The sequence below is a fragment of the Choloepus didactylus genome, chromosome 4 (assembly GCF_015220235.1).
Source record: "Choloepus didactylus isolate mChoDid1 chromosome 4, mChoDid1.pri, whole genome shotgun sequence".
Lineage (NCBI taxonomy): Eukaryota > Metazoa > Chordata > Mammalia > Pilosa > Megalonychidae > Choloepus > Choloepus didactylus.
In genome coordinates this window covers 166,455,094-166,479,588 of record NC_051310.1, presented here as the reverse complement: position 1 = coordinate 166,479,588, position 24,495 = coordinate 166,455,094, and the positions used below count along the sequence as shown (strand labels likewise).

The following is a 24,495-nucleotide window of genomic DNA, read 5'->3' as shown; positions in this document are numbered from 1 at the left end:
TAATGCCACTCAACAAAAAAAGAGAAATAAATCCCACAAATGTAATCACCATCAATGAACATTTTCTGCTTGAGGCAATATATATTCCATATATATTGAATGGAATTCTGAACCATGTTATTTAAAAACAGTCATTAGACCACAATTGAACTGGGGATGGTCTACATATTGTGAGGATGTAAGCTACTGGGACATGATCCATGCTGCCCAGTACTGTTGAGTGTTGGATGGCCAAGGGCTGAAGATTTGAACTTCATCTCCACTTCTGTTGTTGGTTTTCAGTTACCCGCATACTACAGTGAATGCCGGGGCTTTTATAACTGCAAGTTCTTTCTTGGCACTTCCCATTCTCATGGTGAAGGTGTTCAAATGTTGAAAATGTATGGCCTGCAGGCTCATTCCTTCCACTTTTGCTCAGAGAATGTGTAAACATTCACAGGAGACTCCTTGGATATGTATGTGTATTTTATGGCACCTGGCCGATTCTCATTGCTCCCAGCAGGGAAGGAGTGAGGTCCCTTACTGACAGCACACAGAGAGGAAGTATGCATGTAGAGTATCCCCCTATGGCTTCAGAGGGGACTTGCTGGCCATGGGGGACTGATACCCACTAGTGAAGCCGATCTTGCTTTGTCTCTTCTCTATGTGATGAAATAGCGCTCCATCCACTGCCTAAGTCAGGTCTTTTGTTGGCAAATCCATCTGAATGGAATGGGTTGATACCTCTTAGGTAAGACTTCTAGCCCCAAAAGGTTTGGTGCAGGAAGCACAATCATCAACAGAGCACCCCATGGCATAACGGAAGCATAAAGTTCTTCAGTTCAGTAATCCTGGAGTAGTTTTGGCATCTCGTGAGATGACAGGCTGACTGAGTTACCTGTCTCCTTCTAGCTGAATGGGGACAATTGGAATATGAGAAACCTTCCTGTTAAAAAGGATAAGCTGGTGTGATGGCTGAGGGTGGATATGTGAGAAGTGGGTCCTAGGAAGAGTAGGGAAACTTTACCCTGGCTCCTGGTTGCATCCTACCACAATACCCACCAACCACCATGGTGTCTCACGGATCTCAACTGTCTCTCAAGGATAAACTGAGGCTCTGATGCAGAGCGCTCCATCCAGTGCAGGTTGTTTGTGGGCCCCATATAATAAGTTTTAAAGTCGGGAGGTGTAAGTCCTCCCACTTCATTCTTTTTTAGGATGTTTTTGGCTATTCAAGGCCCCTTTCCCTTCCAAATAAATTTGATAACTAGCTTTTCCAAGTCTGCCAAGTAGGTTGCTGCAACATTGATTGGTATTGCATTGAAACTGTAGGTCAATTTTGGTAAAATTGACATCTTAACGACATTTAGCCTTCCTGTCCATGAACGCAGAATATCTTTCCACCTATGTAGGTCTTACCTGATTTCTTTTAGCAATGTTTTGTAGTTTTCTGTGTACAGGTCCTTTATACCCTTGGTTAAGTTTATTCCTAGATACTTGATTCTTTTATTGTGTATGGAATTTTTTTCTCAATTGCCTCCTTGGTTAGGTCATTACTATTGTATAGAAACATTACTGATTTTAGTGCATTAATCTTGTACCTGGCCACTTTGCTGAATTTATTAGCTCAAGCGGCTTTGTCATAAATGTCTCAGGATTTCCTAAATATAGCATCATGTCATCTGCAAATAAGAGTTTTACTTCTTCCTTTCAGATTTGAATGCCTTTTATTTCTTTTTCTTGCCTAACTGCTCTAGCTGGAACCTCTAGCACAATGTTGATCAGTAGTGGCAACAATGGGCATCCCTGTCTGGTTCTCAATCTTAGGGAGAAGGTTTTCAGTCTCTCACATTTGAGTATGTTGCTGGCTGTGGTTTTTTTGTGTATGCCCTTTATCATATTGAGGAAGTTTCCTTTGATCCCTACCTTTTGAATTTTTTTATCAGAAAAGGATGCTGAATTTTTTCAAATGTTTTTTTCAGAATCAATCACGATGATCATGTGATTTTTCCCTTTCAATTTGTTAATGTGGTGTATTACACTGACCGATTTTCTTCTGATGAACCACCCTTACATGTCTGGAATAAACCTCACTTGGTCGTGGTATAATTCTTTTAATGTGCTGTTGGATTAGATTTGCAAGTATTTTGTTAAGAATATTTCCATGTATATTCATTAGGGAGACTGTAGTATCTTTATCCAGTTTTGGTAATAGAGTGATGTTAGCTTCATAAAATGAGCTAAATAGTGTTCCTTTTTCTTTGATTTTTTGGAAGAGTTTGAGCAGGAGTGGTGTTAGTTCTTTTTGGAATGTTTGGTAAAATTCCCCTGTGAAGCCATCTGGCCCTGGGCTTTTCTTTGGAGGAAGGTTCTTGATGATTGATTGAATCTCTTTAGTTGTGATTGGTTTGTTGAGGTCTTCTATTTCTTCTTAAGTCAGTATAGGTTGTTTGTGTGTTTCCAGGAAATTGACTGTTTCATCTAAGCTTTCTAGTTTGTTGGCATACTGTTATTCATAGTATCCTCACATGACTTTTTAAATTTCTTCATGGTCTATGATAATGACCCTCCTCTCATTTCTGATTTTATGTATTTGCATCCTCTCCCTTTTTTCCTTTGTCAGCCTAGCTAAGGGTCCATCAACTTTTATTTATTTTCTCAAAGAACCAGTTTTGGTTTTATTGACTCTCTCTTTTGTTCTTTGTTCTCCAATTAATTTATTTCTGCTTTAATCTTTTTATTTCTCTTCTTCTACTTGCTTTAGGGTTAGTTTGCTGTTCTTCCTCCTGGTAAGCAGTTAAGTCCTTGATTTTTACTCTTTCTTCTTTTTTAATATAGGTGGTCAGGGCAATAAATTTCCCTCTCAGCACTGCCTTTGCTGCATCCCATAAGGTTTGATACATTGTATTCTCATTTTCATTTGTCTCCAGATATTTACTGATTTTTCTTGCAATTTCTTCTTTGACCCACTGATTGTTTAAAAGTCTGTTATTTAACCTCCATATATTTGTGAATGTTCTAAATCTTTGATGGTTACTGACTTATAGTTACATTCCATTGTGATCAGAGCATGTGCTTTGAATAACTTCAATATTTTAAAATTTATTAAGAAATTTTTTTTGTTCCCCAGCATATGATCTATTCTGGAGAATATTCTATGAACACCAGAGAAGAATGTATAAGCTGGTGTTTTAGGGTGTAATGATCTATATATGTCTGTTAGGTTTAATTCATTTATCACATTGTTTAGATTCTCTATTTCCTTATTGACCCTCTATCTGGTTATTCTATCTATTGAAGAGAGTGGTGCACTGAAGTCTCCTACTCTTAGCGTAGAAATGTCTATTGCTCCCTTCATTTTGTCACTGTTTGCCTCATGTACTTTGGAGCTCCTTAATTGGGTGCATAAACATTTATGGTTGTTATTTCTTCTTGGTGAATTGTCCCTTTTATTAATATGTAGTGTCCTTCCTTGTCTCTTTGACATCTTCGTATTTAAAGTCTATTTTGTCTCATATTAGTATAGCTACTCCTGCTTTCTTTTGGTTACAGCTTGCATGGGATATCTTTCACCATCCTTTTACTTTCAATCTATGTGTATCCTCAGGTCTAAGATGAGTCTCTTGTAAACAGCATATAGATGGATCATAATTTTAAATCTATTCTGCCAGTCTGTATCTTTGAATTGGGAAGTTTAATCTGTTAGCATTCAAAGTTATTACTCTAAAGGCAGTTCTTGAATCTACCATCTTATTCTTTGGTTTTTATTAGTCAGATCTTTTTTTTCCCTCTCTCTCTGTTTATCCTTCAAGTTACCCTTACTTTTACTCTTCAGTTCTGTGCCCTCCTCCAGACTCTCTTGCTCCTTTTTTTTTTTTTTTTTTTTAGCTGACAGAACTCCCTTTAGTAATTCTTGCAGGGCAGGTCTCTTGTTAACAAAGTCTCTCAGCATTTGTGAAAATTTTAAACTCTCCCTCACTTTTGAAGGACAACTTTGCTGGATAAAGAATTCTTATTCTTAGCTGGCAATTTCTCTCTTTCAGAATTATAAATATATCATACCACTGCCTTCCCATCTCCATGGTGTCCACTGAGTAGTCCAACCTTAGTCTTGTGTGGCTTCCCTTGTATGTGATGAATTGCTTTTCTCTTGCTGCTTTCAGGATTTTCTCCTCCTCTTCAGCATATGATTAGTATGTGTGCTGGAGTGGGTCTATTTGGATTTATTCTATTTGCAGTTCACTGGGCTTCTTTGATTTGCACATTTATGTCTTTTATAAGTGTCGGGAAGTTTTCCCCAATTATCTCCTCAAATAATCTTCCTAACCCTTTACTCTTCTCTTCTCCTTCTGGGACACCAATGATTCTTATATTTGTGTGTTTCATGTTGTCCTTCATTTCCCTGAGCTCCAATTCAAATTTTCCCATTTTTTTCACCATTTGTTTTTTCACCATTCAAATTCAGTTGCTCTACCTTCTAGTTCATTTATTCTTTCTCCTGCCTCTTCAAATCTGCTATTGTGTGTCTCTAGTATATTTTTAATTTGATCTACAGTATCTTTCATTTACAAAAGATCAGTATTTTTCTATTTATTCTTTCAAATTCTTCTTTATGCTCTTCTACTGTCTTCTTGATCTCCTTTATGTCTTTAGCCAACCCACTGAAGTTATTCAGCAGATTTGTATGAACATCTTTGATTTGTTGTTCCAAATTCTGAGTCTCCTCTCCTCTGACTTTTTAATTTGATCATTTGGCTAGGCCATTTCTTTTTGCATCTTTATATGCTTAGTGACTTTTTGTTGATTTCTAGGCATTTGATTATCTTGATAAGGTTATTTTGAAAGTTGATTTCCCTTGCTTGTCTAAGATTTTGTAGTTGCTTGGGTTTGTGCTGAAGATCTCCTTTGACACTTGGTTTGTTGGTAATTCACACTCATACCAAGGCCGGGGCCTCATGCAGGAGGTGCAACTTTATTTGAAGATCTGTTAAATGCTGGGCAGAAAGACAGTTTGCCAGAGTGCACTTTCTTTGTCTTCCCAGCAGATGGTGTTCTTCAGCCACCTCTTTCACTCATGCCCATCTCTCCCCTACTATAGCAGCCAGCTAAGCAGGATACAGACCAGGTTAAAGTCCAGTCAAGGCTGCAGGTCTCTTTGCATGCTGAAAGCTGCCAACTCAGGAATGGGTGATGGACACTGTGTACCTTGGCAGAGTATCTGTTTCTGGGCATGATGGGTCTGGTGATTCCCAGGCTCCCACTGGAATGACTTTGGGCTGTGAGACTGAGAGTTTCAACTTCCTTCTCGCCGCAGCCAGGCCAGGTGACTGGTGTTGCAGTGTAGCACACTCCCTTGTCCCTGCTCTCTGCCCATACATGCTGTGAGTGCTCAAGGCCTCCGTGGAGAAAGGACAGAGGTAGCAGGACCCAGAGCATCTCTTTCGCTGGCCAACTGTCAGATCAGCTCTTCTCTGCATCCTCCCATTCCCTCCTAGGGGAGGGCCCCCAGTTAACCTCAAAACCAAGCACCCACAGCAGCCTGTCTCAGGGGTGGAGGGTAGGTACTGTGCAAGGTCTCTGTATGTGGGCAAACCAAGTCTGCTGGTTCCCAGGCTCCCACACAGGAGTCCCGACTGCAGAGCTGAGAGGGAGGATTTTCCCAGCTGGCTGCAGAGGCTGGAGTGTGCAAGTGTGCCACTCCTTCGGCACCCGCTGCAGTCTGCATGCAGCAGCCTGCCCCAGGTGTGGTCACACTTGAATAAACTCATCCTGTCCTCTCAGTTGTAATTACTGCACTTTTTCATCCAGATTCTCCCTGGACAGCTGCAGTGAGGAAGAAATAGGCCCTTCCAGGCATGGTGCTGATGGGTGGGGACTGGGCACCAAGGCCTTCCAGAGCCACCTGGGAGGTGGTGGTGGTGGGATTCGGGTTTGGTTGGCAGTGCAGGAAGGGATGCAATGTGGGATGGGGGAAGAAGGCCTGTGAAGGAGCAGGAAGAGAAACTGCGTGTGCAAAACAAGGAGTGAAGGGCAGCCCTGCATCACCCTCCCCACCACACACTCCTCCTCCACAGCTCTGAGGAAGCCCAACTGATTTTTGACAAGGGAGACAATTCTCTTCAACAAATGGTGCTGGGAAAACTGGATACCCTTAAGCAAAAGAAAGAAGGGAACTCCTATTTCTTTCCATTAAAAAAAATTAACTCAAAATGGAACAAAGAATTAAATATAAGAACCAGGACTATAAACTCCTAGAAGAAAACATAGAGAAGCATCTTCAGGAGCTTGTATTAGGCAATGGCTTCTTAGACTTTATACCAAAAGCACAGCAACAAAAGAAAAAATAGATAAACCGGGTCTCATCAAAATTCACAACTTTTATGCATCAAAGAACTTCATCATGAAAGTAAAAAGACAACTTTCAGAAAGAGAGAAAATATTTGGAAGCCACATATCTGATAATGGTTTAATATCCAGAATTTATAAAGAAATCTTACAATTCAACATGAAAAAGACAAACAACCCAATAAAAAAAAATGGGCAAAAGACTTGAATAGACATTTCTCTGAAGAAGACATACAAATGACCAAAAGATGCTCAGCATCATTAGCCATTAGGGAAATGCAAATCATAACCACAATGAGATACCACTTCACATCCATTAGAATGGCTAGTATTTAAAAAAATGAAAAATAAACAAGTGTTGGAGAGGATGTGGAGAAATAGGAAGTCAATGGGAATTCATTGTTGGTGGGAATATAAAATGGTGAAGACACCATGGAAAACAGTTTGGTGGTTCCTCAGAGGGTTAAGTATAGAATTACCACATGCCCTGACAACCCAATTCTAGGTATATACTCAAAAGAGCTGAAAGCAGAGACCTGAACAGATATTTATGCACTAAAATTCATAGTGACATTATTTGCAATTGCCAAAAGATAGAAGAAACCCAAGCGTTGAATGGATAAGCAAAATGTGGCATGGAATACTATTCAGCCCTGAAGAGGAACAGAGTTCTGATACATGCGACAACATGGATGAAACCTGAAGACATCATGTTGAGTGAAATAAGCCAGACAGAAAAGGACAAATATTGTATGACCTCACGGATATGAAATAATTAGAAGACACAAATTCACAGAGTCAAAAAGGTAGAATACAGGTTACCAGGGACTAAGGAGAGGGATGGGAATAGGGAGTTGACACTTAATTGGTACAGGATTTTTGTTAGTGGTGATTAAAAAGTTTTGGTAATGGATGATGGTAGGACAACATTGTGAATGTAATTCACACCACTGAATTATATATCTGAATATGGTTAAAGGGTGAAATTTTAGATTGTTTATATGTTACTAAAATAAACATTTTAAAAAAATCTTCAACCCAGGGAAAAAGAAAAGAACAATATTGGGACAATTGAGAAATTTGGAATATGCTTTATATCAGAGTAAATTTCTTAAATACTTAAGGTGGTTCCAGAATGAGTGTCCTTGTTCTCAGGAAATGTACCTGGAGTGTTGAGTGTTAGAGAAGCATTATGTATGCAACCTACCCTCTAATGTTTAGATAATAGAAAAAAAGACAGACAGATTGAAAGAAAGATATAAATGTTGCAAAATGCTAAAAGTTGGTAAATCTGGGTATCTATCTGGGTTGGGGGTATCTTGGAGTTCTAGGTATTACTTTTGCATTATTTTTGCAAGTATTATGTAAGTTTGAAGTTATTTCAAAATAAAGGGCTTTTTTTTAAAAGTGTAATTAAAAGAAAAAACACAACGTTCATGCAACTTTTCATCTACTGCATAAAATAAAGCACACTTATGGTAGCTGGGATTGCCAGACTTTAATTATGAAAGAGATAAAGGGCTATAATTTTTGGTTACCTGAAAAATTTCTTAAAAAAGTCTGAAAAGGAAATTAAACATTTAACACCTAAAAGGCAGAGAAAAGAAAAACAGATAACTGCTATACTGTATTTTCTCAGAGATCATATTCCCAGCAACTCAACCACATGTACCGTAGCTACTGGCCCTTAAGAAAGGGAAAGGACCTCTGGGCCCCTCAGAGAGATAACTCGAAATGAATCTACTTTACTTAGTCAAGATTCCTGAAAGTCAATTTTCTCTGACTTTATTCAGAAATCTAATCAAGCTTGGCTCTTTTATTTTCCAGTTCACAGAAGATTGGAGGAAGTAAACCAAAATGAAAGAAATAATAGTTACAGATGGAAAATTTAACAGTATGATAAAGTTATACCATTAGCTAAGTAAAAAAAAAAAGATTAAAAGACTGATTGGAGCCATTCAGCAAAGGAGCACAAAAACTATATCAAAACTGGTATATCAGATGATGACTCAGTTTCTAACTTAAATAGCAAGTGTTACTAAGGAAAGAATAGATATATGCATAATGTTACTAAGGAAAGAAGAGATAAATGTGACTGATTTTATTTCTATTAAAAAAAAGATTAAATAAAATATATTATGCTTAAAATTGTAAAGCTTCAGCAACTTTGAAAATCTCTCTCTACATCATCAACAACATTGGCTAATAAAACACAACTACTCTTTCCCTACACCTCCCCAATCATATTTATTACAATAAATGTAATGAAAATTCCATCTCTAATGCTCTATGAAATTTCCCTATATCCAACTCAATATCAATACTTTCTACATTAGGCTCCCTTTTCCCAACAATCAGCTGAACTTCTAAGACTGAAATATAATAATCATGGGCATTTAGATTATTGTTGGCCAGCAAGATAAGAATTTTACAAACTCTCATTGTTCATTTTCTTCATAAGAAAACTGATTGGGTGACACTTCTTTATAGCTGAACTTATTTAGTTGATAGCTCAGAGCCAGTACTGACACGCCTACCTTATTAAAAAAATAGTGAGTAACTTAAAGATGCTTTGGACAATTAAACTAAGCTTTATTTACATAGGATTAGTAAATAGATAAGCTTGGTCTTCTCAATTTTCCTGCACATCAGAAAGTATATATACTGTAATTATAAAAAGAAATAAAAATATATTTAAAAATATAACTTACCTCATCACTTTCAGGCTGTGAAAACACAATCGGATGGCCCGTATCTGAAGCTTCCCTTATGTTAATGTGCAGGGGAATGTCTCCTAAAAAATCCCACCAGATACCCATTAGTACCAGAAAAGTTCATACAGGCATTTGGAATTTCACTATTTGAACTTTGGAAAGAAGCAAAATCTGAAGTTAAATCAATTCAAATCAACTAGAGTTCTGACTAACCACAAATTGCAAAATCTCTGAAAAGGGAATTTCAAATGAAAATTAAGGGCAAAATATTCCATTTGAGGGTAATGCGGTGATTGCATAGATATATATGAAAGTCATGTGGCAGCCAACCAACAGATTTATTTTTAGCTGGAGGTGTTCCAGCAAGGAGTAGCTTGGAAGATATTTGTAAATCATTTCTGTAATATCTTACATCATACCACATAATAAGAGGAAACTGAAGAGGAAAAGATGGGGAGGAAAGGGTCTAAAAAAAGCACAATAAAGTAATCTTTCTGATTTTGGCAAACGAGTGAACTGTCAAAATGTAACCCAGGGCTGTTATGTCAACTATCTGCCTCTTTATCAGATAGACTTATTCTCTTACTATTAATTTATGTAGCATTACACATAATTTGTGAGCTTGATGAGATCTTGGGAAGTATCTAATAAGAGCTTCCCAATACAGAGAAAACTGACATGAGAGAAGTTGTGTGCTTTTCCTCAGGATATATACTATGAGGTGGTAAAATCTAGGAGCAAAATACTCTGACCCATCATTCAATACACTTTTTATACCACACCATTGCAAATGAGGCCAAAATGCTGAGATTTAAAATGCAATAAATGAAACCTTAAGTATAAGAGTTGATTCCTCCCAGCAATCTTAGAACCACTCCAAATCCACACAAAGGTTATTGAAATGTGTGTGTATATGTGTATGTGTTTTATATAAATAAGTCATTCAGCACCATACTAGGCAATGTGAATATTACAGAGGAAGTAACAATTCAATTTAATTATTACAATTTATTATTCTAAAGTACATGGTGGAGAAACAGATCTTTTATGTTCCTCTTGTCAGCAAGTTTTGAGATCTTAACCCTTTAAGTCTTTTCTAAATATTCAATAGCCAAATGACAAAAATAAATGAATATTTCAGTAGCCATTTAAAGATGAGATTGAATTTGATGTCTATTCTTTGGATCACCTTAAGATTTTCTAGGAAACTAAGGGGCATGCAAGGGAAAATATGTTTTGGAAAATGCCTAGAAATCTATAAAAGTTTTTTCTCTTGATTTATGAACTGCCATAATAACAAGGAATACCAAATCCTTTCATTTCCACTGAAGTAATAGAAGAAGAAAAGAAGGAAAACCTTCTTTATATAGCCATCTATTGACATCATTTCTGCCCTCCAGAGACTTTATAACAAGAAATCTTGTTAAAAAACAATAGGTGGTAGAATGAGAGTGGTAACAGGCAAACAGTTGTAGTCGGAGAGGGATAAAAGAGAGTAATGGGGTGGGAAATGAGTGGACAGCAGTCTGGGTTTGAAAAGTATCTTTGAAGGGCTGGGTCTGTAGAAGTGAGAGTGTATTTCAGACACATAATAGGTTAAAGGGTTTTTAAGATGTGAGATGATCTGAGACCTTAACTATTTTACCAAATAATCATTTAAAACACAACCCAATCTATGAAAATAAAGAGGCTGCTAGAGTCAGTGAAGGACTCACGGGGAGGTTCAACCAATCAGGAGGCTATGGCTATGAGAGCTCTTTCCTTGTCTTCATCAACTCTCTCCCAACTGCAATCTCTTCATTATTGGAGCTCCTGCCCCAGTTCATGGGAGCCCTTCTGAGACCCCATGACTACGTTAAACACAGCATGTCCTAAAGTTGGAACTTTGAATTATTTTTCCCATATCACTATTAAACACAACAGTCTATAATATTATCCAGTTTTTGTGATCAGTAATCAGTGTTTCTGATACATTTTTAGGGTAATTATACATTTGTGAGCTGTTATTTGGAATGTAACTTCCATATGTGAGACTGTTTCTCTAGGAGATATGTTTCAAAGTCTAAATAACTGAAGTACAAAATCATACCACCCATTTATAAGTTAGGGAATCACAATATTGCCAGCTTAAGTCAATAATGCCATAATAATTACACATTTACTTTATTATATAAGTGAATGTCAATCTGTTATGTTATTATGCAGATTTAGGAAACTGAACTTTCTAGGTCAAATGAAAATCAGTTGCAGAATATAATTTGTGACTATAATTATAGCAATATATCAAAATATATCATTAGTATTCATGTCGTATTGTGGTGGCTGCTATAGTACAAATGTATAACAACAAAAAATACATTTAATTTCAACTTCTACAAACTAAATTATAATAGCAATGTTTTGAAATTCCTCAATCTCTAAGGGATTTTGACTTTTAACTACCTAAAACTAATAATTCACTCTCTGCCTCTCTTATTCAGCATCTAACATCTGCCTTTGCCCATAACAGAAACTCATTTATAATTAGAACGTTGTTTCCTATGGCCTTTTGAGAAATCATGTTTTATCCTAAATCTGTGTTTTCTCATTTAATACATGAATTGAGTCCTCCTTATAGCATTAATTAATTCTTCAATTCAGGGCCATGAACAGTGTACATAATACAAATTTCAGGCATTATATTTTGTAGACATGGCAAATACATATAAAAAGAAAACAGTAAATACTATCTTTCTAAGGCAGAAAGACTAATATAGAACTGATAAGGAAATCACTTTTACACATGCACCAAGAACATTCACATCCAGAGGTTGCTACAATACACTGAACAGATATTTTCAAATATACTTGCTTAAACTGAAACATGTGTCCACAACTTAGTGAACAAATGATGACTATCATTTAAAATTGGTCATCAAATCACAGTATTCAGACCACAAACTCTCTTCTAAAATTCAAGTAATCTGTAAGAGAAGTTATTATCATAGTTGACAGAGCAAAGCTCTTTATTAAATAAAGTTCCAGTAATGAAGTATTCTAAAAAGCTGAAGAAACGTTAGTACATAGGACTGTGACATACCAACTTAATTTAAAACACAAAACCCAAAGCAATTCATCATTTTCTAACAAACTCTTCATCACCATTCCTCATCCCATTTTTCCTTCTGCTACTTACTATGCAAAATAACATCCTATGGTCTTACCTAGAACATCAAGATCAAGAGTCTGTGCTAGCTTCCTTGCACCATCAGCACCAAAAATATGAGTTTGGTGTTTACATTTTGGACACTGGAAAACACTCATGTTTTGGACAAGGCCCAGAACCTAGAATTATAAAAACACATTTAAATCAAAACATAATTAAACCAGATCTTAAAACATTATTTCAGCAAGTTTTTACTGAGTGCCTACTAGGTTCTGGTAATACAGTAATGAATAAGACATGGTCCCTATTTTCAATGAACTCTCCAGTTAGAAGGAGAACAGTTTAACTTTAATAACATGATAAGTGCTAAGGAGAAATGAATAAACAGGGACCAAAATTTTCTGTCTGGGAAGAATAAGAGGAATCTTTGAGTTGCTCATAAGGAATTGTTTCTTCAGGTTAGTGTGAGAAGAGGGAACAAGGCCTACAGTGGGAATTCTAGGCAAAAGGAAGAGCACAAACTAAGTATAAGAGTATGTGGCCTATCTGAGCCACCACACAGTGGTGGTCAAGGTGGAAGACGGTTTGGTAAGGAAGGTCTGGGTTGGACGGTGAGTTGCTAGATACTCTGAGACTTTCTTCTTCAGACAACCGGAAACCCCTATGGGTTTTGAAAGTTGGGAAGACGGTATAGAAGAGGTAGTGTTAGACAATCAAATTTTGGAATTTGGCATTACAGGGAAAAATAAAAGGGATAACAGAGGAAAACAAATAGCTAAGAGGCTAACTGTGGAGAAAGTCTCATAGTAGTAACAGTTTATACTGAATATTTATACACAGGCAGTGGGATCAGTGCTTTAAATGCACTATCTTATTTACTCCCCACAACTTTATGAGATGGGGATTTTATTCCCATTCTATAGATGAGAAAACCAACACAGCTAGCAAAGGACTTAAAACGTAGCTCTTATCAGAATGTTATAATTTGAAACAAAATTTTGAAGTCTTACAGAAAATATTCACCCCTTTCTCCAAGTTTCCCAAGCTTCTGGCACAAAATGGATACTTAACAAACATTTGTTGAATAAGTAGACAGGCTTTGCAGATATAATCTTTATTCATGTTCCTCTTAATCTCACTTTCTCATTGATGAGTAGAGAATAAATATGAGGAATACTTTACTATCAGAGATAACAATGTCAGTATGACCCTATAAATTCCTTCAATAAGATTATCATTATAGGAGATGTCAATATTAGAACGCTTGCATTTGAAATGAAGAATAGCATGAATAGCCCATAATGGAAACATATAGACAAAAAAGTGATAATATTTGTTATTTTTTCTAAAAACAGGAACAGAAAAGACTAAAATTGCCCATAACATAAATGAAGACAAATAGTGAAGAATATAAATTTGTAGCTAAGTATTTTGCAAGCATCTAATATATGTCCTTTTTGCTGTATGACAAAAAATAAATCACACTGTAACTGTGTTTTGGTAATTCAGTACCATCTCCAGCTAGAAGAAAACACAACTTAATATTACAAAGCTTATTTCTTTAGTCTCTATATCTATATAATACACTCATTGCTTGGGCAGTTTTACTGTCATTTATGTTAAATATGATCTATCCCCTGACTGTATAGCTTTCAACTTAAAAATATCATTTAAGAAATGGGAAGAGGAAAATCACTTAAAGAATGTGAAAATCTAAGTGAGAATACATTCCAATCCAGGGAGAATGGGAAAGCATCCCTACCATGGAATCTCTTATTCTCCCCCAGATACAGAGGCACAAAGCAACAATACATTTGCAGTTTGTGTGATTCACTTCTACTATCAAATTCTTACTATCAAATTGCTTTCTATGGACTGTTTAAATGTCTCAGTGCTCTAGAGACTATATAAATGTCACTGGTATAAAATATAAAACTATTACCAAACTGAGAATTAACTGAGTGCCAATTATATGACAGGATCTGGGCTAAACACAAGGGCCAGAAAACAGTGGCAAGCAAAACAGACTTGATCCTTGCCCCCTTGGAGCTTGTGCGCTAATTGGAGAAACAGATTGAACAAATAATAGTGCAAAAAGATGCTTATAAACTAAAACAGCTTCTCTGGAAGGTGTGGTATGAGTGACATGAGGATAAGTCTGGAAAGGTGGGCTTTGTAGGCCATATTAAAGACTTTGGCTGACATAATGAATGCAAAAGAAGAATTTTAAGCAAGAGAGACTCTATGCCTGCAGGTGCAGTAGACTAATTTCTCAGGATGGTATGGTTTTAAAAGCAACATGGAAAAGCTAAAAGGACTTTGTCTTTGTGTTGCCTTGTTTTCTTAGACAAACACAAATTCAGGCTATGGGAGATATGAAAGCTTTTAATGCTGTCTAAAAAATTTCTGGTTCTCCTCATGGGCACAAGGTTAGAATTTTTCTTCTCTGCAATTAGGTTAGGATATGTAACTTGTTTTGGCCAATGTGCCAGTTTGGATATATTATGCCCCCCAAAGAGCCATATTCTTTAATGCAATCTTATGGGGGCAGATTTATTATTCTGTTGATTAGGGAGAGACCTATTGATTGAATGTTTCTATGGAGATTTGACCCCGCCCATTCACGGTAGGTCTTGATTAGTTCACTGGACTACTTAAGAGAGCTCCAGGCCCAGATGCTTGCTAAGGCTGAGCTTAAAGATGCTTGGAGATGCAGACAGAAGGACATTTAGCTAAGAGATGATGCCCAGAGTTTGCCCCGGGATATGCTAAGACAGGACTCCCAGGCGCTTTGAGAGAAACATCCCGGGAGAAAGAACCAAGGACACACAGGGAACTGAGAGAGGAGATGAAACACAATGCGGGAGCAAAGAAACAGCAGATGCCATCCACGTGCCTTCCAAGCTAACAGAGGTGTTCTGGACACCAGCAGCCATTCTTCAGTGAAGGTACCATCTTGGTGATGCCATAGTTTGGACATGTTTATGGCCTTAGGACTGTAAATTTGTAAACAAATAAACCCCCTTTATAAAAGTCAATCCATTTCTGGTAGTTTGCATAACAGCAGCATTAGCAAACCGGTATAGCCAATGAAATGTGAGCAGAAGTGGCATGTGTCACTTCTAGGATGAAGTTTTAAGTGCCATTACATTAATTCCCCATTACTTTCCCTCTCTCCCCGAACCAGTAACCCTCCAGAAGGTGGCTGCTCTGTCAGCCGGTGTGCCAGAGTTAGGACAATGAAGAGAAGCACTGCAGCCAAACCACAAAGGACACATAGCATGAGAGAGATAAACTGGTGTTGTTTTTAAGCCATTGAGACTCAGGGCACTGGTACTACAGTATAATCTAGTCTATCTTGGCTGATATAGGGGTGTAGGAAGAAAATATTAGAATTTTTATATCTAGTTTATGATTTCCTTTTTCATTCCTTTGTGTTTTTTAATGAAACAGCAGTATATGTATATTATATATAAGTATACACAATTTATAAATATACATGTATTGGGAGTATTTGCTCAAACATCCTTACTGATATAGGTGTATAATCAAAAAAGTTGAGATAGAGAATCTTTATATGTATGCTTTTTCTTTTTCTGGTTTTTAGGTTATGCATATTTAACTTTAATACACGATGCCAAAGTTTTCCAATAAAGTTCTACCAATTTACACTCTCACTAGCAATGTATGAGAATTCTAGCTGCTCCACATCTTCATCAACATTTGGTGCTGTCAGTTTTCTATATCTTGCAAATACTGTTAAGTGTGTAGTGGTATCACATTGTGCTGGATTGTTCAACTGTCAACCTGTTTATACTGGAAACTATATTTCCTGGAATCTTCTTCCCTATATGGTTCCTGGTTAAAGTTTGCCAAAAGTGAAATGGCATGAGATTTGGGAGGCAGAAGTGCAGCAGTAGACATTACGTTCTAAATATTTCATTGGTTATAGGTGGTGAAAGACAGGTACAGAGGTACAGATAAGTTTATTTGTCCTTACTCTTACCAACTCTGTGTCCAGCTCTATTTTGCATTGTAGTTTTAATTTGCATTTCCATAATTATTAATAAGGTTGAGCATATTTGAACATGTTTATTGGTCATTTGTATATCCTCCTCTGTGAAGTGTCTGTTCAGGCATTTTGCCTATTCTTTTTCACTGATTATCTGTTTTTTTCTTATTGAATTATAAGAATTCCTAGTATTTTTTTAATATAATTTCTTTGTTGGTTGATTCTCAATAATTGTTACATTATTTCATATTTACATAATATTTTGAATATATCAACTTAAGAATATTACTAAAATTTAATTTCACCTGTTTCTTTTAACTTTGTAAAATGTGGCTATTAAAAACTTTTAAATTGCATCTCATATTTCTATTGGACAGTGCTGCTCTAGATAATTAAACTCTGAATACAGAATCTATTAATTCTTCTACCTAATGTTTTTTAAGGTGTTAAAGATGCACAAAAATATTTATCAGGGTCAATGATTTATTATTAATGCTTTAAAACACTGAAATATGTTTAAAAATGTTTATATCTGTATGTATATGTACATATGCATATGTATATATGTTTGGTTAATTAAAAAGATAACACAAATTAATTGCTAATTAACATAAGCAGACAGTGCAGCAGACAACTCTCAAAATATGGGATTAGTTGGGGGATAATTTAAAAGAGAGACTTGGAGTATTAAAAACCACTGCCTAATTCATTTAAGAGCAATCCCCTTTAATCAATGAGGTTTTGAACAAGGTAAGATAATGTAATAATGAAAAACATTGCAATTTTATTCATAAAAAATTCTTCTCTCCTAAATAGGAAAGAATTCATGCTCATATGACCCCCACCTCCAAAAAAAACCTTACATCTTATGAATACTTAATACACTCATAAGCTATTTCTGCTTACTGTAGACCTATTTTGTCTATCCTTTGATAGCAGAAATATTTGGGAACAGAGGCTTTGCCATAGCTTAATTTACATGATACCATTGTGATACAGCTGTAAGCATGCTAAATACTTTTTTAATGTCTCACAAAAGTGCAAGGTCCTTTTTTCTTTTTACCTCAGCTAGTTTTATTGAAAGAGAGCAAATGCTATATGACTGCTGAATATCAACCACCATTAACCTAATGTTATTCCAGTCTATCATTGGTTCAGAAGGTATTACTTTAATTAACTTTTTAAAAGTTGACTCTCGAAAGAGCAACGTTGCTCTGAATACTGGATTTTTGTGTGTACATGTATTGAATTAAGGAGGCTCAAGACACCCCAGTTTTAATTTATTCTTGGCATTTTAAGCCTAGACTCAGATAAGTAAAAAACAAGATTTTCAGGCTACTATGTAATCCAATTTTCTCAAGGTTATAATCAGGTTAAATTCTTGCTGGTTAGAAGCTGTCACAAGGAATAAAAGTTATGATTTAAGAAAAAGGAAGGAGGAAAACTCTTTTTTAAACAGGGAATGAATAATATTAACTGAAATAGATTAGATTCATAAGTGACTTTTAGTTACCCATTAGCCTAGAACCAGTTTTTGGTATATTCCTTGAAGCATGTGTACAGATACTATAGTTTTTAAAAATGAGATGGCTGTTCTTGTGTCTCTTTCACAAGAAGTAGTTTGGCATGGAAAGAACAATGAATAGGGAGGCCTGAGTTTATGCTCCCCTCAAGTACCAACTAATTAGTTGTGGGTCTATGAGATATAATTCAACTTTGCTTTGAATTTTTCATCTCTAAACTGACAATTTATATGCTCTCTAAACTCTAAGAGTTAGTTAATGGCCAAGCCAAAATTCAAACAAGCTGGGTCACTGGTTTCTATATGGAAGTCACCAAACAAGATGACAAGTAATGGATTAGAGAATTTTGTGCATAGAACTAGGTGACCTGAAATAATGATGAGCGTTTTAGTTTGCTAAAGTTGCTGAGACGCAATATACCAGAAATTGGTTGGCTTTTAAAATGGGGATTTATTACCTCAAAGTTTACAGTTCTGAGGCTGTAAAAATGTCCAAATTAAGGCATCAACGGGTGATGCGTTCTTCCCAAAAACCAGCTACCTGAGAGCCTCAGCTCCTCTGTCACATGGTCAGGCACATGGTGACATCTGCTGGTTTCTCTCTTCTCTCTGGGTTTTGTTGCTTCCAGTTTTTGGCTTCTCTGTTTCTGTGATTTCTCTATGTTTTCAATGTGTCCTCTTTCAGCTTCTCTGGGTTTTCTCTCTGAGCTTCTGTGGCTTTTCCCTCTTCATATTCATCCCATTTATACAGACTCCAGTAAAAGGATTAAGACCCACTTGGGGCATCCTCAACTGAAATAACCTAATCAAAAGGTCCCACCCACAATAAGTCTACAGCCACAGGAATGGATTAGCTTCAAGAACATGATCCTTTCTGGGGTACATACAACTTCAAACAATCACAATAAGTCAATATATTTTGGTGGGGCAACTGCACGTAGTTATTAAGAACACAGGTATAGGGCCGGCCAGATTTGAACCGTTTTTTTACTCTTCTAAGTTATTAAGATATATTCACACGCTACACAATCCATCCAAGTATACAATTAATGTGAACCACTTTTACCACTTACTGACACAGCTGAGCCTTGGATTTCATCCCCTCGTCCAAGGTCCTGGGCATGGAATTTCCCTTCTTATGACCTCATTTTACCTCTTTTGGCTTTCAGCAGAACCTACAGCTCCTTAAATCCTCTCCATTCTTCCAGTCCATCAGTTTCCTGTGACTTCACTTGCCTGTCTGGACAATCAGCACCCCCATGGTAAACAAATTTGATGGAGGTTCCTCTTGTACCCTGGAATCTCTTACCCTGTGACATTCTATGATATCCACAGACTAAACTTCAACTCTGAATTACCAGAATTGCCAACTCTGGAAAGCAGACTGTTTAGGATAAGGAGCCCAAATGCCCTATTAAACAGACGGGTAATTTTATGTCAGTTACCAGTTTTCACATTTGTAAAATGGAGAAAATATTATCTAACCCACAGGGTCACTGTGTTAGACAAGTATAATACATGTAAATAACATAGAATAGCATTCTAGTATAAAGCATGAATGGACTTCTCAGAGAGCCTGAGAAAAACACAAACAAGCATAAATCTTCAGTCTCTGAGATATAATTATGGTCAAGTTGCAAAATACTACCCAGTCTTATAAAGGTTATCATTGAAGAAAAGTTGTTTTTCTAAAAATGGAAAAATTACCCAATTGTGAAAAGGAAGCAACATGTGATATGTCATATGTAAACCAGTTAATACATGTTACTAAAAAGAATTCAAACAGTACCTTGTAAGACCTCCACACCAATAATGAAAGATTCTTTGAATACATTAAAGGAAATAACTTCCCAGAGTATCAAGTGAGACTACATGATGATCTTAGAGGAAAAACTATGCTCTATCATAAAAAGTAGACAATAAAAGTGTCACTTTTACCCCATTTTCAAGAAAGATTATCTATTTCTAAATTGTTTTACAAGGCTAGTAGGCTACAGGTATTAAATAAAACAGGACTTTTGGAGTCCAATGGACAAAAAAGATGCTGAAAAAGCTCCAGGTCAGACATCATGAATACATACATTTTGAAGGCATTTAAGAAGGAAGGTGTGGAACCATTAGTCCAAATGGATGACCTATTGTCATATATTGTTACTTTGCTAGAAAAATAATAAACCACAACTTTGAGCCTCATTGCTAAGAAACGGTTCCACATAACAACCTGTTGAATCTTGTAACAAAAATGGAAACAATTGGAAAAAAGCATTGAAAAGAAACATACTTTGGGTTCTAGGATCACTTAATATTTCTTAGAAGACAATATAATTCTTAGTCATAACAAATAAATACTAAAAAGTTCCAGACCACGGAAGCCTTTTTTGCTTGTTTTTGTTTTTAACCGCAGGAAAAGTAAACCAGAAGAAAATAAAATTTCTACCTCTCTTTTTGAAATACATAACTATTTGTAAGACTGCAAAGTTACAGAATTTTTAGGAATCATTCATAAGGAAATAGATTTTAGCAACTGGCATTAGGTTTTAATCAGTTTCTTTGTTGCTAGATCAACTGTGGTATGGCTAGCTGTTCACCAAAATCTATAGTCTCATCTTTGTTGGCACATAGCTAACCTCATTTCTTAGGCTCCCCAATAAGCATCATGTGTGGCCATGTGACTGAGTTTTAGCTAGTGGGAAATGAGTAACAGTATGTGCACCACTTTCAGGCCTGGTCTACATTAAATTCCCATATACGTTCCTCGGCGCTGTCTTTCCCTTCTGGCTGGTGAAAATGAGGATGACCCCTTAAAAGTCACATTTAAAACTGACAGAGACTCCAACAGTCTAAATAACTGCATGGAAGAAGGCCTCCCTGCCTTCACCTGTTCATCTACCAGTACTGTTCATCTACAGTACTGTTTCATAAGCAAAAAACAAACTTCCACTGTGTTGGAATCATTATATATTTTGAGGTCAATTTTTGATAGCATTAGCCTACCCTAAATAATGCAACGACTACTGAATTTTAGACTCTAAATAACTACAACAACTTAATAAATCTATATGAAGAGAATATTTTATGGTCAATTAAAATATTCAAAGAATAAGGAAATCCCACTTTTAACTGTCACTTAAAGATTTTTAAATTTCTTATTAAATAAGAAAATTTGCATTTCACAAATACAGATAGTCAAAATACCTAGGCCAAATACATAAACAGCTGTAAATTAGAAATGTATCTGTTTCATGACAACATTATAAAAAAGTAATTATAATAATAAGCAACATTAATTATATGACATTATAGTAACATCAATTGAATGTTTAGATTGTGCCAAACACTATACTAAGCCCTTTACATGCATTATCTCATTTATTTCTCACCTGAAACCTCTGAGGGAAATTCTATAATCCCCATATTATGAATGAGAAAATTGAACCAAAGAATAACTCACCCACGTCATACAGTTTCAAAATGACAGAACTGGGATTTGAACTCTGGCATTCAAACACCTGAGCTCACACACTTCACTACTATATAAAAATGCCTCTGTAAGTAGTACCTGGGACCTAAAAATTTATAATAAAATTTGGGTAATAATCTAATTTATAAGCACAACAGAGGTTATCTATTTGGAGAATATAGCTAAGAGCTAAGCAAAATCTGTGTAAAGAGCTTACAAACATACAGACAAATAAAAGTAGGGTTCTGTGAGGAGAAGGGATGGTTAGCTATCGCGTGTGATGTAAATAGATCTAAGAAGATCAGCACCAGATTGTTTTCTCTACCTGTCTCTTTCTTCCCTGTATTAAATCACAGTCTTCAAAGAATATGGATAGGGCTTTGTGACTGAGAACCTAAACTCATTTTTCTAGTTTGTTGTCATCCTGAGCAGAAAAAAAAAAAAACAGCTTCTGGTAGATTTATTAATGATAAAATAATTCAAAATCACTTCAATTTCTGCCTTTTCTTTCCTAACCCTTCTACCCAATGTAATCAATTGCTAAGTCTGTCAATTCTTCCTTCAAAATGTCAATTACATTCATTCTCTTTTCCATGTTCACTGCCTTTTCTCAACCCCTTACTGCCCATCACTTAGACCAGTGTTTTTTCCAACTTTTTGACTATGTCTGACAATGAGAAATATTTTACATCTTGATCCCAAACAAACATCTATGTTTTATAACATACATGTGTTTATAACTAAGACCAAATCTTTATGAAAGAATACTTTCTCTTACTAAGAGCAATTAATCTTGAAACTGTTTACAAAACTTCTGGTTTCATCTCTCATTGAATTGATTTCATGACCCACTGGTGGGTCAAAACCTGAATACTTAAGACCACAGCAAACACTTTCTGTCTCCACACTTGCCTGGCTCCTGTCCTTTCTATTCATCTCTACCAGATGAAATCTTTTTAATGCTCCATTTTAATTATGTCTACTTCTTATTCAGCATTCTTTATGAACTCCTCCTATAATCTTAAGAACAAAGCCCAAATTCCCTAGACCAGCATTTAAGGCTCTACCATACCTGGCCCTAGCACAGATACTCCCAAACATACTATCTCAATTATAGGCAAACCGAACAACCTTGAACATAATGTTGGCTTTCCTGATTCTTTTCAGACTGAATTCTGTCCCTCTCTGTGTCCCCTGCTAATATGTACAAAAAATCCTACCTCATTCATTCAGTCAGTAAATATTTAGAGAGCACAGAGGGAGGGAGGTGGTCCCTACACTCACAGAGTTCACAGTATGATACTAAGAATGTGAAAGTACTGACAAAAGGTGAAGATGTTACAAAAGGATGAAGAGTGTTAGGAAGAGCTCACTTAGTTAATAAGGTCAAGGTCAGTTTCCCAGAGGAAACGGTTGCCTAATCTAAGTACCAAAGGATTAAAAGGAGTTACCAGGTGAAAAAAGGAGGGTAAAAGTAATGTGGAGAAACAGGATGCCCCAGGGTTCTGAAGAGAAAGGGAGAGAGAGTGAAAACTTCAAAAAAGTGAAAGAAAACCAGTTTGGCTGTGGCAGAGAGAATGCAAGGGAGAAAGGCTTGTGAGCTGGGGGTATAGGGAACAAAAGATTGTGGACTGCATTATAGCCCAGGTCAAATGCCAATTTGTAAGTATTTATTACATGCCTACTATCTGACAGGTAACTGAGCATTTAAGGATATCTAAGACATGTTTTTCTTGTCCTGCAGGAACTCATATTCTTCTGTGGAGAGTAAACCTGTAGTGAGATAGGAGCCAAACTAGATACATGCACAAGTAGTTCAGAGAAAGGATTATGAACTTTTTCTGACAGGTTGGGAAAAACTTCCTAGAGGAAGTAATGCCTGAGCAGGGATATGAAAAATGAATATGAGTTCCCCAAGTAGACAATGACTTACAGGCAAGGGATCAGCATGTGCAAAAGTACAAGGATATGGGGAAAAAAAAAATCATGGCTTCTCCTTGAAGTGCTTCTTGTGAGCCCCAGGTTGGAAAGTATCCTCAAACTCCTCAGAATTTAAGGCCCCTGCACCATAATTAATCTATCTATAGCCTGATACGGTACTTGAAAAAGAGATTTCCTCCTCCTTTTTCTTTTTGTTTTTAAATCACACAACGGAAGCATATCACAGTACTTTGCTTATAGAAGGCATTCAATATCAGTATAAGTAAATTAATAACTACTTATTGAATTAAAATTAATTAAGGGATCACTTATGTGCAGAAGGAATAAGAAAGGAAGTACACTTTAATATACTTTTCAACAGCTGAGGAGGAGATTATTTAAGAAGAAAAGGTTGGATAGTGAAACCTCTGTGGCTCTGAAAGTTCAAATGGTAAGGGGAAGGATTCCAAATCAAGGTGCCTGGTCTCCCTTGTATAAGATGACAACAAAAATAGGTGAGGATGACTCAATGAAAGATTTATATTATTTTTTAAAAAAACATTCGATCTAAAAATACTGTGATATTAAATGATTTGGCAGAGTTGATATCATTTCAGGCCAAGAAGAGAGAATGTAATTGTTCATTTCATCTCTTCCTTCCTGTAACTGAGCTTGAGGTTTAAAAAATCATTTAAATTAACTTCAAAATGTTCTTGTAGACATTACTAAACTCTGTCCATACCAATGAATTCCAGGGACATCATTGTTGCCATGGTAACTAATGCACTTCAGAAGGGGAAGAAACAGCAAAATTTTAAAAAACGAAATAAATTGGTATAAACAAAGCCTAACATTTCTCCTTTGCATTTATAGAACACTTTCTAATTTCAAATGCTTTACCATTACTTAGACTTACAAGGCTCATAAAAGCTAGAGGGATCTCAGAGGTCATCAAATCCACATTCCACTCATAGCAGAGATCCCCTTTACAATGTTACTGCACCATGGTTGTCTAATTGCTTACAGAGCTCAATGCTGGAAAGTTTTTGCTCATTCACTCATGAACATTACTGAACATATATTGCTCTGTAGGCTCAAGAGATGATTAAGACATTCTACTTCCTTTTAAAATTATTGTAATTTAGATGGTAAGATAGGCATATAAATTAACATCATAAGCATGTAAAAAGAGTGCTATAGTAAAGATATGAGAAGATGTCAAAAAAAAAAAAAAAAAAAAAAAAGCCAGAAAAAAGAACTATTAATTTCAACTACAGGTAAGATTATGCAGCTCCAGTGACTCATTTCCAGTTCATTTTAGCTTCACACACCCATGACCACATCCTGGACCTTGCCATGACCCAGAAATGCTCCAGCTCTGCAAACTTAAACTCAAAC

At 36.2% G+C, this 24,495-nt stretch overlaps 1 protein-coding gene across 9 annotated transcripts in view; it reads right to left on the bottom strand.

Moving 5' to 3' along the window:
• NUBPL (nucleotide binding protein like) overlaps positions 1 to 24,495 on the bottom strand; it is a 626,527-nt gene that overhangs the window by 196,963 nt on the left and 405,069 nt on the right. For all 9 annotated transcript variants that reach the window (XM_037834762.1, XM_037834763.1, XM_037834758.1 and 6 more), the window contains 2 exons: positions 12,242 to 12,362; positions 9,036 to 9,118 (listed from right to left, as the gene is read on the bottom strand). In XM_037834762.1, the coding sequence (XP_037690690.1) occupies positions 9,036 to 9,118; positions 12,242 to 12,362 (204 nt within the window). The remainder of the gene's footprint in view (positions 1 to 9,035; positions 9,119 to 12,241; positions 12,363 to 24,495) is intronic.